We start from the raw sequence: 17,374 nt of genomic DNA, 5'->3' as shown, positions 1-17,374 counted from the left end.
GGGAAAACTCAGTGTTGAAGCCTGGTTTAAAGGCAGATTATTGTTTAATAAGGAACAGAGCCAACTAATGTCTTAAAAATCCATGCACTTCTCATTTTGAAGAAAGAGCACTTGAAATTTTTATGACAGTTTGAAAACTTGCTTCATAGTGAAGGCCAGTCTTGCTTATTTCATAATTGCAATCCTACTGGTGTGTTCTGTGTATTCAATAGTACTGATAGAGGTGTAACAACATAGGTTTGCTTCAGTTGCTTTTTTCCACCCTTTGTGAAAAAGGTAAAGATCAGAGCTAACAGGATAGCAAAGACAGTCAGTGGAGTAAACCATAGGCAATACTGTACATTGGTCAAGCAGAGGAGCATCCTTCATTAGACAAGCAGAAATCAGGCACTTAAAGCTCTCTTATAAAATGAAAAAACAATGAGATATTATGTCATACCTCTTCTTTTGTCTTCTTGGACAGGACTCTTAACCAGTCTCCAATCATACTCAGGACAGCAGCAAAATAGGCAAGGCCAACAAGGATCCAGAACCACACTAAGGGTTTATACCACTCCCGGTAATGGATGTCAGCATTTCCTCCTGCAATAAGCATATAATTATGCTTAGGAAGCATGAGATGCCAAAATTGATGACAAAATATCTGAAATTCTGAGAAATTCCTTGAAATATTTTTGACTCTTGCCAACACCATTGTAGTTCTAATAAAAGATGAGAGGCTTGTCAGATGGGAGGAACAGTCTGTTCTTGATTTACGATTCTTCAGAATTGCATATTGTTCTGCTGCTATATGACCTGCCAGAGCACCTGGTAAACTTTTTTCTTCAAATTGCTGGTAGTCTGAAGCAATTCTGAAGTTCCTGCTTCAATAGTACTTGCAACAGCATGAACACATTTTCAAGAAAAAAAAAATAATACAGCTAGTCTCCCTCATCCTGAACTGTTGGCAGCCTGGTAATTTGGATACTTCACAGTTCAACCCCCTCAGGTGATAGTGTTTCCAGATTCTTTGTTTTTAAATACAGGATTCAGAGACCTCTGTGTATAAGACAGAAAAATAACTTTGCCTTCCCCTCCAAATCAGAGTATCTGACAGAAAGCCAATGCTGTACAAATTCTGATAATAAGAATATACTGTCTGCTTGGATATCAGTTATAGGATGCATTCTCTGGCCAATGACTTTAGAGGAGATATGGATCAAATGAAGCAACAAATATCACAGAATGGTGACTCAGGCTGGAAGAGACCTCTGGTGGTCATCTGGTCCAATCACCCTGCTCAAGCAGGGTCACCCAGAGCAGGTTCCCCAGGCTTTTGAATATCTCCAAGGAGGGAGACTCCACAACCTCTCCAAGCAACCTGTACCAGTGCTCAGACAAGCAGGAATCTAAGATGCTTTTCATGCAAGTCTCAGGAAGATCTAGTAAAACAAATATGTGAGCATTTGGCAACTCCGGTGAAGGGCCTAAAACAAATACAGTAGCACCTAGGCTGCTACCTACCACAGAACAAGATAAACCTTTGTAAAAGAAAGCAGCTACAACCTCACTTTTGAAACTTCTAGACCTATCACAGTGCTACATGCACTGCAAGAAAGACTAAGTCCCCTGCCTGGGACATAGGAATGCATATTTCCTAATCTTGGTTGTTTGAGAGCTGGACACCAACCTGTACCTCCTTATCACAACAGAGAGCTTTTAGGATTTTCCTACATTAAATTCCCCAGATGACATGGCTCAGTGTCTCCTCCTGAGAATTTTGCAATCTGAGATATTTTATAACTCTTTAATTTTACCCAGACTGAGCATGAGTGTGCATACAGTCACTGAACATCCCCATGAAAGCTCAGACATTTGAGCACTGGCAGGAACCCAAATACTGTTTTTGATATTAATCTCTCCCCATACACTGCATGAATCACTCTCTTTTTCCAGTCTTCAAGAGTGCAAAACAATGGTAGGTGGGGACAGCTGTTGCTATGGTACAATGAGGCTGTTCTGATCACACGCATCCCTGCATAAGCTAGCTATGAAGCAGATTGTCTAGGTCTGTCTTAAGTAGAAATCAGGCGATTGACTTCTGAAAAAGTATGAAAACATTTATTTTTTTCAGCCTATCAAATATTCGGTGATTGTTTGTTTGTTTGTTTTTCCAGAATACATCCTTAATTGTATTTCCAACAGTACTACAAAAACTCTCCCAATTTGGCAGGAGTTGGGACGCATTCTAGGTGGAATAAATCAACATAGCTCCACTGATGCTGCTTTATGACATGGCATTTTCTCTTTGATGTTGAAGGGATAGAGATACAGAGAGAATAAAGTGACAGGAAATAAAAGTGACAGACAATCTTTCTCAAAACCAGCAATAAAATCAAAATCTCCTGGTGATCACTTGCCTTAAGCTCTTAATCATGAGACCATCTTTGAAGTTTTCTTATTCAGGGTCCCCATTTGATTTTTGAAAAATCTTGGCCACTAGTAGCAACCCAGCTGTGTATTACATTCTCCCAATCATGTTGAATATAGAACAACAATTTATTTTTTTAAAACTATATTATTAAAGAAAACATTACCAAAGTGCCACATGCTTAAGAAGAATATTGTTAATTATTTTTACTTCATACTGTGATACCACAAAGCCAGAATAGCAGTGAGCTTCTTACTTCACACTTAAGTGGTTAAAGTGGATTTTTTCCTCAATGTTTCACTTCTTCTATACCACTATGTCAGAAAAAAAAGGAGGATGAGAGTCTTGTCTACGAAAGACTTGTCTACAGCTCTTCAGCAAAGAAAACTTTACATATCTCTGTAGTTTCATTTGATGTTTTTAACTCATTCAAATTCCACTGATGTTATAGGAAATAACAAAACAGTAGCATAATATGGCTCTTTGTAACATAGGCATCTTAATGCCTTTAACTAGGACCACTAACAGGAATGAGGAGTAGAGGTCATGCACAAATGGGAAAAGAAATTCCACTTATTTTAACCAGCTTTTCCTTAGCAAAGCAGTAGAATGAAAAGACTGAAAAAATTCTCTCATCTCGCTAGCCAACAATCCTGATTTCTTCTTTGGTAATTCATAAGGATGGATATTTATAGCTCCAGCTAGTACTGTATTCATCACAGAGAGCAGCCTTCTAGCACTGAGATGCATACATACCCTATTAGTCTTTCCTTTCCTTTCCTTTCCTTTCCTTTCCTTTCCTTTCCTTTCCTTTCCTTTCCTTTCCTTTCCTTTCCTTTCCTTTCCTTTCCTTTCCTTTCCTTTCCTTTCCTTTCCTTTCCTTTCCTTTCCTTTCCTTTCCTTTCCTTTCCTTTCCTTTCCTTTCCTTTCCTTTCCTTTCCTTTCCTTTCCTTTCCTTTCCTTTCCTTTCCTTTCCTTTCCTTTCCTTTCCTTTCCTTTCCTTTCCTTTCCTTTCCTTTCCTTTCCTTTCCTTTCCTTTCCTTTCCTTTCCTTTCCTTTCCTTTCCTTTCCTTTCCTTTCCTTTCCTTTCCTTTCCTTTCCTTTCCTTTCCTTTCCTACAAGAGTTCTTCTTAACAGGGTAGCTGCAATGTAGAAATTGTTGCCAAGGCTGGAGAACAAGATCCAGCCTCTGAAATGCTGCAGTTTCTGCAACAGTTTTTAGCAGCCTAGTACTGCATCAAACCAGACATTTCTCCAGCCTTATAGATCAACCCTAACTTGTAAGACTTTTGTCCGTTCATCATTTTGGCTACTTGCTTCAGCAATCAGCCTCATATTGAGACCTAATGGACTAATACAAATCCTGAATTCAATAGGAAAGTCATTTGACTTGTGCATAATTCATTGCACGATAAGGGATAATCAGGACTTCCCAGACTCCTGCTATCTACCCTGCTGAAAGCTTGCACTCTGCAGATGGAAAGGTACCTGGGTATTAAATCAGCCTGGAGTCCTGCATGTTATTGCACATTAACCTCAACTGAAACACCTAGTTTAATTTAATTGGATATAATATATTGTGAAATGTCCCTTCTCCACACCAGAAAACAAATTCTAAGAGCCAAGGACCTCATGCATAGCACCTAGGCTCAATGCTGCTCACCTGCTACAAAGTCACCAAAGCCAACTGTAGTCAGAGTGACAACCACAAAGTAGATGGACTCCAAGGCTGTCCATCCTTCGATGTGTTTGAAGATAACTGCAGGAATGGTCACAAAGACAATGCAGCCAGCCAGGATGAAGAGTATGGTAGAGATCACACGGATCTTTGTTTGGCTCACCTGTTTTTTCTAGAAAATGGAAATAACAAAAGAAAAGAAAAAATGATTATCTTACTGGGACTGTATACCTTATGAGTGGCAGACAAATCATGCTGGTGTAATCTGGTATTTCTGTTCCATCCATTTGTGAGCTTATTAGGTAGAACACAACTCTCCCTCTCACTAAGTGAGAATCCTCCCTGGGAAATAGTGAACTTCTATGTCTGGTCACAGAAAAATGGTGATTCCCATTTTCCATTCACTAGACAGTTACTAACCTACAAGAAATACATCCTGGAAAACCAGTATTGAGCTTCAGAAAGGCTCGGTACACTCCAGTTTGGGTTCAATATATAAGAAAAGGTGTATGTTCACAGCGCCATACATATATGTAATATGTAGTATAGGTATATAAAGGTGTATGTTCACGCTGCCTTACATGTATGTAAGGCCATATTGCCTCACCAGCCCAAGCATCATTCAACAGGAAGACTGAGACTAAAACAAAAATAAACCTTTCCTTAAAAAAAAAAAAAAAAAAAAAAAAAAAAAGAGAAAGAGAGAGAGATTTTATTTACTAATAACCCATGTTCGGGGGTTTTCTAGACTTTCCTTTGACCCAGGATTTCCAGCTTTCATTCACAAATATGAAGGTTAAATCTTCTTTTCAGAAATTGATAGCTATACTATCAGTTCACTCCAGAAATACAGGTTTTATGTCAAATACCACATAACCTGAGATAAAATTACATATGTAAATACATGCTGAAAAGCTCTTGAACAAATAGTACATTCATTACTGGCTGCTATAAACCAAATACAAATATAAGCAGTGTAATTGCAACATTTTACACTCCTAGATCATATAAACTCTCTATTTAGTATAAACTTGGATTTTGTTTCCAGTAATACTGATACAAGCCTGGATATGCACAACTGACTGACAGATTTATTTTAGATTTCTATGCTGTACTCAGATGAACTTGCAATTCAACAGTTTCACAAGAAGCCTGGAAACTACTGGAAATGTTACTGTGCATTAATTGCAGTGACAGTGTAAATTCTGTATTTATCCTTGGAAACGAATGTGGAGGTCACTGTAAGTCACATATTACCAAATTAATTTTCCAAATCAAGCATCTTCCTTAACTCAGAAATGAGATTTCATTCCAGATTAGGACACTGCCTAGATAGGAAATAAGAGGCTTCAGAAGTGATCTTTATAATATATAGAAGGGATATTGTCTGAACTAGTTAATATCCAATAATTGTGTGAGCAGTATTGTTTCCACTAAAGCATTTCTTTTAGAGGTACAATGTCAGATTACAGATCTGTCAGATTATTAGGCACTCAGCTGGCTTTGGATGTCCTGTGCTTAGAATCCAGGTAGTAGCATAAATATATGGTATTTCAGAAAGTTTTAGTTTTGGAACTGTTTGAGATTGCCTCTACTCTTAATTTTTTATTTTCTGTATATGTGCATTGTTTTCTGTGTCTGGCTGCATGGAAATAGTTAAATAGGATTAGTAATGCAATGTTATATATAAGATTAATTAAATACAAGGCACAGAAAAAATTGTGTTGAAGTACCAAGGAGTTAAACAACCCAAGAACATACAAACAGACTTGATTTCTTATTTCCTCTTTTCCTGGGGAGTCATTTTGAGCAGTTTTCTAAAATGCAATGAATTATCCAGCTTTTTTTAGAGTTATGGATGCACATAAACACTGGTAGGATTTCAGGCTTACTGTATATGTAGAGAAAGGAAAGTAACTGATTATAAAGATGTTATGGACATGTAACTGATTATAAAGATGGAGGACAAGGATTTAATGAGGTTGTTTATTTACTTGTTTGGCCACAGTGACTTGTTCACTGCTAACTGCTTCAGTTTCCCAATACGTAAAAATGAAATGGCCGACACCTAGCTACAATGTAGGTAGGTACATGCAGTGCTGCACAGTACTGGAAATCCTTCAATAAAAAGCACTTCAGACCTGCCAAACACTACTAATAAAGCAAATTATACATATTAACCCTTCCTCTAATCCCTATATAGCAACAATAAAGCGCATTTGAACATATGTCAAGATTGTCTTGTCTCAAGATAGAAAAAAGAGTGGAAGGAATGATGTACAAATCAGTACCAAAGGTTCAGGATATCTGCTTGTTCATGAGTGATGAATGCAGCCAAAGGTGTTTTTTTGAATGTTATTTAATTTTTTTTTTTTTTTTTAGTTTTGGGGGGAAAGGGGAGGGTTTTTTTGGTTTTGTTTTAAGTAAAAATGGTAACACTGTTAAATAGAGAATCTGCAGAAGGCCTGAGTCATTGTTATTGTGCACCTCAGCCACACACACAAAAGCAGAGCAGCTGAGGATCTTTTATTTTCTTATTCTTCCACTGGTAGAAATGAATTGAGAAAGCAATGGTGAAGAAGGAATAGCATTTTTAGAGCTAATGAAAAGAGCACAAACGTAAGACTCAGAAGCAGAATTACTTGCTGGACAATAACGTGATATTCAGAGTATAGATGTGTGTTCTGGAGACATTCTGAGTATAAATGGTATAGATCCAAAAAATGCTAAAGCACAAATGTTATTATTCATGGAATATGTACATTGTAGTAACCACATATAAAAAAGGGTTGGTTTGCATGTTTCTCCTGTGTATGGAACTGACCTAGCTATTTCCCCACAAAGAACATTGTGCTGTGCTGCACGTTTACTCAAAAATAAGGAAACACAGCTTTTCCATTCCATAGATAGCTATATCAATTTAGACAAGATTAGTCTAAGCCACTGCAGTATTACACTGTACCAACTCATTATTAAAAGAAATATATATATTATATATAAAGCCACTAAAGGGTGAGAAATCAGAAGAGGTTCATACCTCAGACCTTTGAATTACTGAGTCTAAAAAATTAGGCTGGTACATTCACTAGAAGAGAAGAAAAAAAAAGTTCAAAATAAGATCAGTTCTGCTAAAGAAGCTTTTTTTTTTTTTTTTTTTTTTTCCTTCAGGGCAGTATATTTCATAGGTACAACCATCTTACACCTTTTTGATACATTTGTTGTTTTTCCAGTCTGATGCTTTAATCACCATGGTATAGAACCATTTTCCCACTTGCTTGGTGTTCTCATGAACTCACAACTGTATTGACTAAATAGTGATCCAACCTTAACATACGGGAAAAGAACAGTTTGGCTCAGTATGGCCTAAAATGTACTAAAACAGGGCACTCTACAGAAATGGCATTCCTGCTTTCTTATGGCTGACCTGAGCCCGGGTCCCTCATGTTCTCTAAGCACCGAGCTGTTAAACAAAAGATGGCAATCATCTGGCTAGGATGGATTAAACCTTCCCCACAGCAGCCCATACATTGCTGTGCTCTGCACACGTACCTAGAATAGCCCTGAAATCACATCGGTGTTTTGTTTGTTGCTGAGCAGTGCTGGCACAGCATCAAGATCCCACCCCAAACCTCCAAAGCCAGTAGGCTGCTGGTGGGCAAGAAGTGGGAAGGGGACATCACCAGGGCAGCTGACCTAAACTGAGTAAAGGGATATTCCACGCCATATGGCGTCGCACTCAGCAATAGAAGGTGGGAAAGGGAAAGAGAAAAGGGGGCTATCATTATGAAAATGTCTGTCCTCCTGAACAACAGCTACACGTATTGAGGCCCTGCTTCCCAAGGTATGGCCAAACACTGCTCATTAAGGGGAAGTAGAGAATAATTGTTTTCTATGTTTCTTTGCTCCCAAATAGCACTTCCTTATTTTTTTTTATTTTTTTTTCCCCTTTAATTAGATTACCCTTATCTCAACCCATGAGCCTTTTTCTTTCTCACCATACTTCCCCCCTCTCTCCCTTTGAGTAGGGGAAGTGAGAGAGCAGTTGTGGAGCAGGGTGAAACCACCACACACCTGCAGATCAGGGTCAAACAACATGCTTATCTTGCACAGTCTAAGTGGGGAAAAAAAATGTTCAGTCACTTAATCCTAGTTTCTTAAATCCAGTTTCTCAGCAGCATCTGCCTCAAGCACCAATACAGATAGTTACTTCCAGGTACAGGATTGCATGTCGTACACACCCAAACTTCTGAAAGGGATGTTTTCTATTTTTTTGTTGCTGTTTTATCAACCAGGTTCTCTCTACATTTATGAAACAGATGATTTGTGACCCATTCATCAACTATAAACAAACTAGCGCTTGCTTATGAGAGAATCTTCAATTTAAATCTAACTAGAGCAAATCTGAAAAAAAAATGCCTAAGAAAGAAATCTAAAAAAAGAATGAAGAGTTTTCTATGATATAACAACCTATGAGGAGTCATCTCCATTTACTGATGAAGGTGCTGATTTTAATCTTGAGGTGATTAAGTGCTAAACAGGCAGCATCACAGAATCATAGGATATCCCAAGCTGGAAGGGACCCACAAGGATCATGAGTCCAACTCCAGGCTCCACACAGGACCACCCCTAAATCAGACTGTATGTCTCAGAGCGTTGTCAAAATGCTTAACTCCAGCAGGCTCAGTGTGCAGTGCCCACTTCACTGGAAAGCCTGACCCTGTGCCCAACTGGGTGCAGAACTTTTCCCTACACCCAGCCGGACCCTCCCCTGTCCCAGCTCCATGCCATGCCCTTGGGTCTTGTCACTGTCCCCAGAGAGCAGAGCTCAGCGCCTGCCCCTCCGCTCCCCTTGTGAGGGAGCTGCAGGCTGCCGTGAGGCCTCGCCTCAGTTTCCAGTTCCCTAAGCTGCACAAACCCGGTGATCTCAGACACATTTCATAGGACTCCAGACCCTTCATTATCTTTGTTGCCCTCCTTTGGACACACCCTAATACTTCTATGTCCTTCTTACACTGTGGCACCCAAAACTGCACACAGTGCTTGAGGTGAGACCACACCAGTGGAGAGTAGCGTGGGATAATCACCGCGCAGGACATCATATTGTTCATATTAATTCAAAAAACTACTGTCAGCCTGCTTTAATGTCAAGAGGGGTGAGGACGGATATTCTCATACATAGATGCTTATTAGTTCTTCAGCATTTTTTCCATCAACAATTGTTATCTCGTCTTTTCCTTGTTTTCTTTTACATACACTGGGGTCTTACCAATCTTGGTCTTATCCAATAACTTCAGAAGTTTAGAGAAAAGAGAATTAGGTTCTTAAGTTCCCAAGCTGAGGCCGCTGAGATGACACAAATTCCTTCAAAAAGGAGTTGATTTTTTTCCAAGTAGAAGACATTAAGCATGGGATCAAAAGATACTACAGTCAGTTTTCAGACCAGACTAAATGCTAAATATATGGAACATTACACCATATTTCCAACATGTTTGTTCCAAGATTTTGTAGTGTCGCCTCTCATTTTATAGAAACTAGACCAATATACAGCATTACTCAAGCAAAAATATCGCTGGAACATTTGCTGCCTCACAGGGAGTTCATATGGTTCCTCTGTCTTCCAAAGATTTTATTTTCTGAATTCCTGACAAATATCCCCAGGACTTCAAGCAAGTTGTTTACCTTTTTGGCTAGTTGACCAGTGTCATATTTTTAGTGCTAATACACTGTGCCTTCACGGAACATGCTGTCCTCATCTCTCCACAAGGCTCTGCATTTTGGAGCACTACTCCAAAGAAAACACATTTCTTTAACATGTCTTTTGTCCTCTTTGCCTACTCCTAACTTTATGCCCTCTCCCATGATGCCAGCTATTCTTGGAACAGATTCTCTCTTCCTGTGCTCAAATTAAGCAGCTCATCTTCTAAATCACTTCCTCCAGATCAAAATATTTTAACAAAAGGGAAACGAGTCTTTGTACTCAAAGCATAAAACAGAATATCAGATATATCAACCTTATTTTTTCCTCTGCCACAAACAGAGGAATACCTAAGTATGTCCATAGTAAAAACATTTTTGGTAGGCTAGCATAGACAGCACCTATAGTTCACACTGTTTGCTTTTCAGATCAGTAAAATGTAAGCCAGCCTGGGTCCAGAGCCTGGTACAAACCTCAGTAAGGTGAGTAGCCCATCTCAGCAGGATATTCTGAAAGACTGGAACAATACTGGACTCACAGAGCTCCTCTGTGGTGAGCAGTAAGCCTTATCAACATCACTGCTGCCTATACCTGTTGTGTATTTCTCTCTAACTTGTACTAGCTCCTTCACATGACTTAATTTTGTGGCGAAGTTACTCTTGCAGTGCGTGACAACATTGGATCATAGAATCATAGAACGGTTTGTGTTGAAAGTGACCTTAAAGGTCATCCAGTTCCAACACCTTATTCGTCCATCGTTCCTCCCCCCCACATCATGGGCAGGGACACCCTACACTAGACCAGGTTGCTCAAAGTCCCATCCAACCTGGCCTTGAAAGAATACTTTTCTCTGTCAACCTGTTCTAGCACCTCACCACCCTTATAGTAAAGAATTTGTTCTAAATACCTAATCTAAATCTACCATCTTTTAGCTTAAAGACATTACTCCTTGGCCTATCACTGCACCCCCCAATAAAGAAACCCTCTCCAGATTTCTTGTAGGCCCCCTTTAAGTGCTGCAAGGCCACAATGAGTTCTCTCTGGAGCCTTCTCTTCTCCAGGCTGAACAACTCCAACTCTCTCAGCGTTTATGAAGATAGGAGAGGTGTTCCAGCCCTCTGATCACCCTCACAGCCTCAACTTAGTAATTATTTACGTTATTTGGCAATAAATTAACTTAAATTTCTCAAGTTGAGTACGTTTTGCCTGTGACAACACATGGTAAGTTATTTGTCTGTCTTTATTTTAATTCATTTTTTTCCCTCTTGTTTTGCCTGTTTTCTCTGGGGGGTGGGGAGGGTGGGGTGGGGAGCAAGGGAGCGAGCAGCTGTGCAAGCAGCCAGGGCCAACTCACCACATCAAAGAAGGCAACACCCTCTGAAAGCCTAGAAGCAGAATTCCAGTAAGATATCTGAAATATATATATGACATTTCAGACACCTCCATGTGCTAAGAACAGTGGTTTGAGCCATTCCAATAGAGACAGGCTTCCCTCACTCTGCCAAAGCAGCTCTCTTGGTGTCTCTGTGCTATTTTAATTCTTGTTTTTTACAAAGAACACTGCTATTGCTGCAAAATAAGATGCAAAATCCATCCCCTGTTTCTTAAGTGTAGTAAGTAGCATGGGGCAGATGGATATAAAAAGCTGTAAGCACTCCCATTTGTTACTAAGCTTGGTAGAGACAATCCTGAATACGTGCAGGGCACAGGGCAGGGAAAAGAAGGATTTATTTTTTACATATCTGTTTTTCTCCATAAGACCACACTTGTGCAGGGTGTTTGCCTGGACCCAGATGGAATATGCAACAAGCTTCTCACAAGGCAACAGCTTTCTCAAATGTTATTTTTATAAACTGCTAGGCATGGTTCCTACTGTAATCATAATGTGAGTACTGATACTGTGTTAAGAAAATAACAAAACACTGGTATGGAAATTTTCAAGGCTTGATATATCCCTTTTCAATCTTTAAGCACAGATAGGACTTCCTGATATGAACCAACTAATTTCATCAAGTTGCTCATTATGCTCCTGAAGAAACAAAAATAAAAATATTAAGCCCAAACTTCTGTTCTGGCTGAGCTGTATTCAGGCCAAAAAATAAAATAAAATAAAATAAAATAAAATAAAATAAAATAAAATAAAATAAAATAAAATAAAATAAAATAAAATAAAATAAAATAAAATAAAATAAAATAAAATAAAATAAAATAAAATAAAATAAAATAAAATAAAATAAAATAAATGGAAAAAGAGGGATCCACTCTCTACACTCTCTATATACTTTTCCCAGACACTGGAGCAGACAGAGTACAACAGAGACTCATGGCATAGACTTAAGCAAATTCAAAGGATGCATTCAGAGGTCAAATTTGGAATATTTTGCTCCTTTCCTCCTTCATTCCTTAAACTCTCTTCTGAGTCATACCTATATTCTCCTCTTCCAGGGAGGAAGAATGGTTAATAATGGTTGCTGTGCATCACTTCCCTTTACCTGAAAGGATTCTACCTTACCAGTCCTGGTAACCCTTCATTTTGATCATTGCTGAGTCAACACTTACGTCTTATTCATCATTTCCATTCAGAGGAAAAAATTAATGATGAAGCAAAGAAAAGTGCCACATAACAGCAAAGATACATTTATTAGTATATGCCGAGTCTAATCCAGAAATGCTCTGAGACAAACAATTACTGTAGCTAGATCAATGAGAGATCTAGTTATCTATAGCATGATGTGGCCAAATGCAAAGACTGAGCAAGAAACTGGATATTGATGTCAGAATTATCTCTTCTCTGCAGGATGAAGACGTTCAATATTTTCTTTTGCTAGCTCTGCTTGGACTTTCACTTTTTGCTGTGTCATGTTTTGGTATTATTTTCTTCCCCTCTAGTGGAACAAAACATCCAGATTCCTTCATACTGTTGAGTATTCAGAACGTTGTCCCACAACTCTCTCCCTGTCCCTCCCAGCTGCAACTGCTCCTGCTTAGAGTTCATATTCAAAGGTAAAAGGAGGATAGAGAGCACTGTTGAAAGGAAAGGGTTGGCACAGGGAGAAGAATGCATCAAATACTTTGTCCCATGGCTCAAAACATTTCCTATTGCCACAGGGACATATGCATATGCCAGAGGAATATATGGGCAAGTAAATTACATTAGAGCAGTTAATATGATTGCCTGACAGTCCTGAAAGACGAAGACAGAATACATAAAGCAACATCACACTACGTTTGCCATCTTCATCCAGCCTGTATGCTCCTTGAAGAAGCATCTCAAGTGAGAAAGTAGCACAGCCCTCATGCCTTAGATGAGTTACTATGTACAGGTACCCACACAAAATAAATCCTACCAATTGCTCTTCAAGAGCCATCACCACTCTCACATTCAGTCTTTGATACTTCCCCCAGGGTTACCCATTGGAGTTTTGGAGGATATTCTGAAGAATACTAACTAGAATGCTCTTCTATGTATATGTCAGTGTGGGATCAACAATCACTGTATTATCAGTGATTTTGAGCTTGCATTTCTATCTTTCTTTTCCTTTACTCCCTATCCTGCAGACTTATTCTTAAAAGATCTTGAGTAAGAAGAGGATTTTCCTTTAGACATAAGTCAGATTTTCAGAGATGTCGAAACCAGCATCAAAACCCTAGAACGTAGGATTTGGCACTTTTGCACTGCACTGTTAACACAGAGAAGTTTCCCCCAGCAATATGACCAAAACTTGAAGCAAACAACAAAGGGAGGATATTCACCAGTAGTGCTTAGGAAACACTTTAACTTTCAAGTCATTGTTTGAAAAGTTCACATTTATTTGGCATTAATCAGCAGCTTCTATTGCAGTATCTCATTTTTTTAAGCTTAACACAGATTATTCAAGAAACCTCAGCTGCTCAGTATACTCTTAATCATTCTTTCAGCTCCTGTTTGTCTTGCGTTTCATGAAGGCAAATTGTTTGAGACTAATGGGGTTTATTTAAAGTGCTCTTCACTGGAATTAAAAGTTATGTGACTAATACTAATTTTAGCAGGAGGCAGGCATGTGTAATTTTTACCCTTTAGAATAGTGGTTCCTAGGTATTTCAAACCATAAAGGATTATTTAACTCGCTTCCTAAAGAAGAAATCAGTGATTCAGGCTCTGTATGGAAATGCATCTCCTTGCTACTGTTTATCCTTAGGTCACTCTGAATACTGACCTGGTTTCAAACCAAATGAGAGTTGGCAAGCACGAGGCTTTGATACAGAGGAAGTAATTGTGCTAATCTTTTTTTCGCTGAAAAACAAAAACAATACAAACAAACAAGTAAAAGAAGTATACAGAGGGAACAATAGGTGGCAGAAAGATAGACATCATATTCTGCGGAAAATCTTTGATGTATGTGATAATTAGCCTGAGTACATAAAAATTATCGGTGGGGAAAAAAAAAAAATCTGAAAACTTAACTTTGACAATACTCTACCATGTTTATGCTCTTCTTTAAGGATGATAAAACATCATCCATATGTTTGGAAACCTTTCTACTCAGGCACAATAGCATCAATTGCTAAATAACTCTCTTATCTTGCACTTACGTCAGTTTTATAGCCATTAATTGCCAACTATACTTGTCTTTGGTTTATTAATGTATTCTCTGTAAACATTCAAAAATGTGCTAAAACACAAGGCTCCACAAAAAGGTAAAATAAAGAAAGGATCTTCAGTTCATTTAGGGCCACAAAGATGATACGGGGCCTGGAGCATCTTCCCTATGAAGAAAGGCTGAGAGACCTGGGTCTGTTCAGCCTGGAGAAGAAAAGACTGAGAGGGGATCTCCTCAATGTATATAAATATCTGAGTGGTGGGGGACAGAAGGATGTAGCCAACCTCTTCTCAGTGGTTTGTGGGGATAGGACAAGGGGCAATGGCTGCAAGTTAGAGCACAGGAGGTTACGCACTGACATGCGAAAGAACTTCACAGTGAGGGTGACGGAGCATTAGAACAGGCTGTCTAGGGAGGTTGTGGAGTCTCCTTCTCTGGAGATATTCAAGGCCTGTCTGGATGCCTACCTGGGCAGCCTGCTCTGAGGAACCTGGAGGGTTGGACCCGATGATCTTTCGAGGTCCCTTCCAACCCCTACAGTTCTGTGATTCAGTGATTCATTTACTACGGTAGTTGCAGTCTATCCACAACCAGAAACCAATGTAATGAAAATTGCTTCCCAAATGAAAAATGTGTTATTAAAATTTATTGTAATACAGACAAATACGCAACAGCAACAAATAAAAGCTTTGTATTAATCATGGATTCCTCATTTGTTTTTGTAGAAGATATTGTTTTAAGAGATATAAAATATTAGGGGCATTGCAATTTGGTGACAAAAGCATGTCTTCAGTAAGAAGAAATATTGAAAGTTTGAACCTCTAATCATTTTAAATAATAAAGAAAAATGAAAAAGATATGTGAAATGAAAAGATATTAAAAGGCCTCAAGTAAGCAGGCAAAGCAGTACAAGATCTCTGGAGTGCTCTGTATTCACTGATCTGTATCTCTAAAGATACATGGCTCTGTGTTTAGCACTTAGAGAAAGAAGTGTTACAGTAATACCAGTGATAACTACTTTGGGGAATAAACTTCAATGCATATTGGGTTTCAGTTTTGGTGCATTGAGCTGGGTTGAGATTCCCAGATAACACTATACTCCAGATTTAAGCTAGTTATAAAGCCTTATTTTAGAATAGTCTTTCCTCCATTTATACTATCACCTATTCAGAGAGACTGATTTGACTCAAAAATCAGAACATTTAATATATCTTCCTGAGAGATAATAAACATAATAAACAATAAATAACATGTTCTTCCTTCTTAGAGCTTCTGCCTCTCTCTCTAGAAACCCAGATATGTCCTTTCAACTACCACCAGGTTCAGCACCTCCTGGGGCTCTCCTCAGAGGTAGATTTACTTCAAGACCTTCATGATCCTCTCTTTGAAGTTACCTCAGGCTGATGTATTTTTCTCAAGCCCTATAGGCCTAGCAGACCAAAACGTAGTCAAATAGGTTTAAAAGGACTTCCAGAGATGTCAAGATCTATACCTAACTGTTCAGTTTTATATTAACCCTTAAACTGGATTAATTTTGCAAGAGGTTATTGACTTGCAGGATTAAATTAAGATGTGCTCCATGATCAGCCCCAGTAAGCTTTAGGCTCTAAACTTGGCAAAGAAATGATCTGGATAAGAACAAACCAGCAAAAGGTTTGCTTCACTTATTTTATTTTCCCTGAAGCAGATTAGCTATAAGCATCACTAACTGAATTAAATACCCAATTCGAGGAGATAAAATATCAAAAGCTGGTACTCCAAGTCTTGGATCCACAGATTTTGTCATGAATTTTTGTTTCCTAGCATACTTTATCAGCACTGTGCAGAAAAGATACACATAGCAGAGTGGGAAAGTGAACTAAAGAGTAAAAACAACATATTAAAGGTTATACCACAAGTCAATGACTGAACCTAAAATAGAATCCAGAGACAAATTTGGCTCTGGCGAATGAAGAGTCATTGAATGAAGAAGTCACAGCCTGCACCATTTCACCCATAGTATTATTGTTTGGCAATATCTCGTATTAAATGTACAGTCCTTGTATCAGGGACTACTAAAGCAGGTAATTTTCAAAAGCAAAATTAAAACTTCCTGCTATCTTTCTATACCCATAATTAAAGCACCGGTTGGAAACATAAAAGATGTGGCCTGCACGTTCTCAAGGGGAAAAGTATTTCAGAGACAGACATTGTAAATTTACCACTCCTGTCTTTCATCCTTTCATCCCCCAGTTCAACATTGTAAGAGTCAACAGTCACACTTCTGCCATTGCTGGGCATACTACAGTGAAGTGTCCAGATGGCCCTGGGTCTGGACTGCTTCACAAACTAATTAGAAGAACAACTCTTTTTAAGAAGGGCATTGAAGGAATCCAGGCAGGAAGGAGCATAAAGAGAAATACATTTGTCGAGTACAGAGAGACTAACAGTCTTCTTTATAACAAGTTACTGATGAACTAGAAGTTAATGTACCCAGAGTGTGTTCCAAACTAGAGCACTCATCTTGACAATGAAGTCCTGGATTTCAGAAGAGCTCATGCATTTTAACTGAAACAGTCATCAGACTATTTACTAAAAGAAGGCTTGAAACATGCCTCCTCAACATGTTCTATTGTTTTCTGCACAGTGAAACTCCTTTGCAAGAGAAAGGAGTGAAGAGTACATCCATAAAAGTGGTTCACAATCCACTGCAGTGTGGTGGAAGATAGACTGTTTGAATTTTCATAGGCTGAAAAAGTCATTGTGCTGAGGTCTCATTTCCCTGAGGACAGCATATAAGACATAAGTTGTTACAGACAAAAGAGTCCAAAGAGTAACTTCTCTTCCTTAAAGTTTTTGTTACCAAGTTCATATGAAACGTTATTCTTGCCAGTGAAAGGGAATTAAAATGGAAGCCTACCACGCACTCCCTACATTGCTGGACTAAACACATGGTTTGAGGTAGTCGCTTTCAGAGCACTCATTTGCTGAGGATGGCTGCAAAGTCAGTCTCAACATATGGCAAGATAAAA

The 17,374-nt window shown here is 38.7% G+C and overlaps 1 protein-coding gene across 5 annotated transcripts in view; it reads right to left on the bottom strand.

The window, feature by feature from the left end:
- The window catches only part of KCNK10 (potassium two pore domain channel subfamily K member 10), a 79,556-nt gene that overhangs the window by 6,912 nt on the left and 55,270 nt on the right, over window positions 1–17,374 (bottom strand). For all 5 annotated transcript variants that reach the window (XM_038180400.2, XM_038180401.2, XM_027458637.3 and 2 more), the window contains 2 exons: window positions 4,074–4,260; window positions 440–582 (listed from right to left, as the gene is read on the bottom strand). In XM_038180400.2, coding sequence (XP_038036328.1) covers window positions 440–582; window positions 4,074–4,260 — 330 coding nt within the window. The remainder of the gene's footprint in view (window positions 1–439; window positions 583–4,073; window positions 4,261–17,374) is intronic.

Source organism: Anas platyrhynchos, chromosome 5 (assembly GCF_047663525.1).
Source record: "Anas platyrhynchos isolate ZD024472 breed Pekin duck chromosome 5, IASCAAS_PekinDuck_T2T, whole genome shotgun sequence".
NCBI classification, from domain to species: Eukaryota; Metazoa; Chordata; class Aves; order Anseriformes; family Anatidae; genus Anas; species Anas platyrhynchos.
This window is presented reverse-complemented; position numbering and strand designations above follow the sequence as displayed.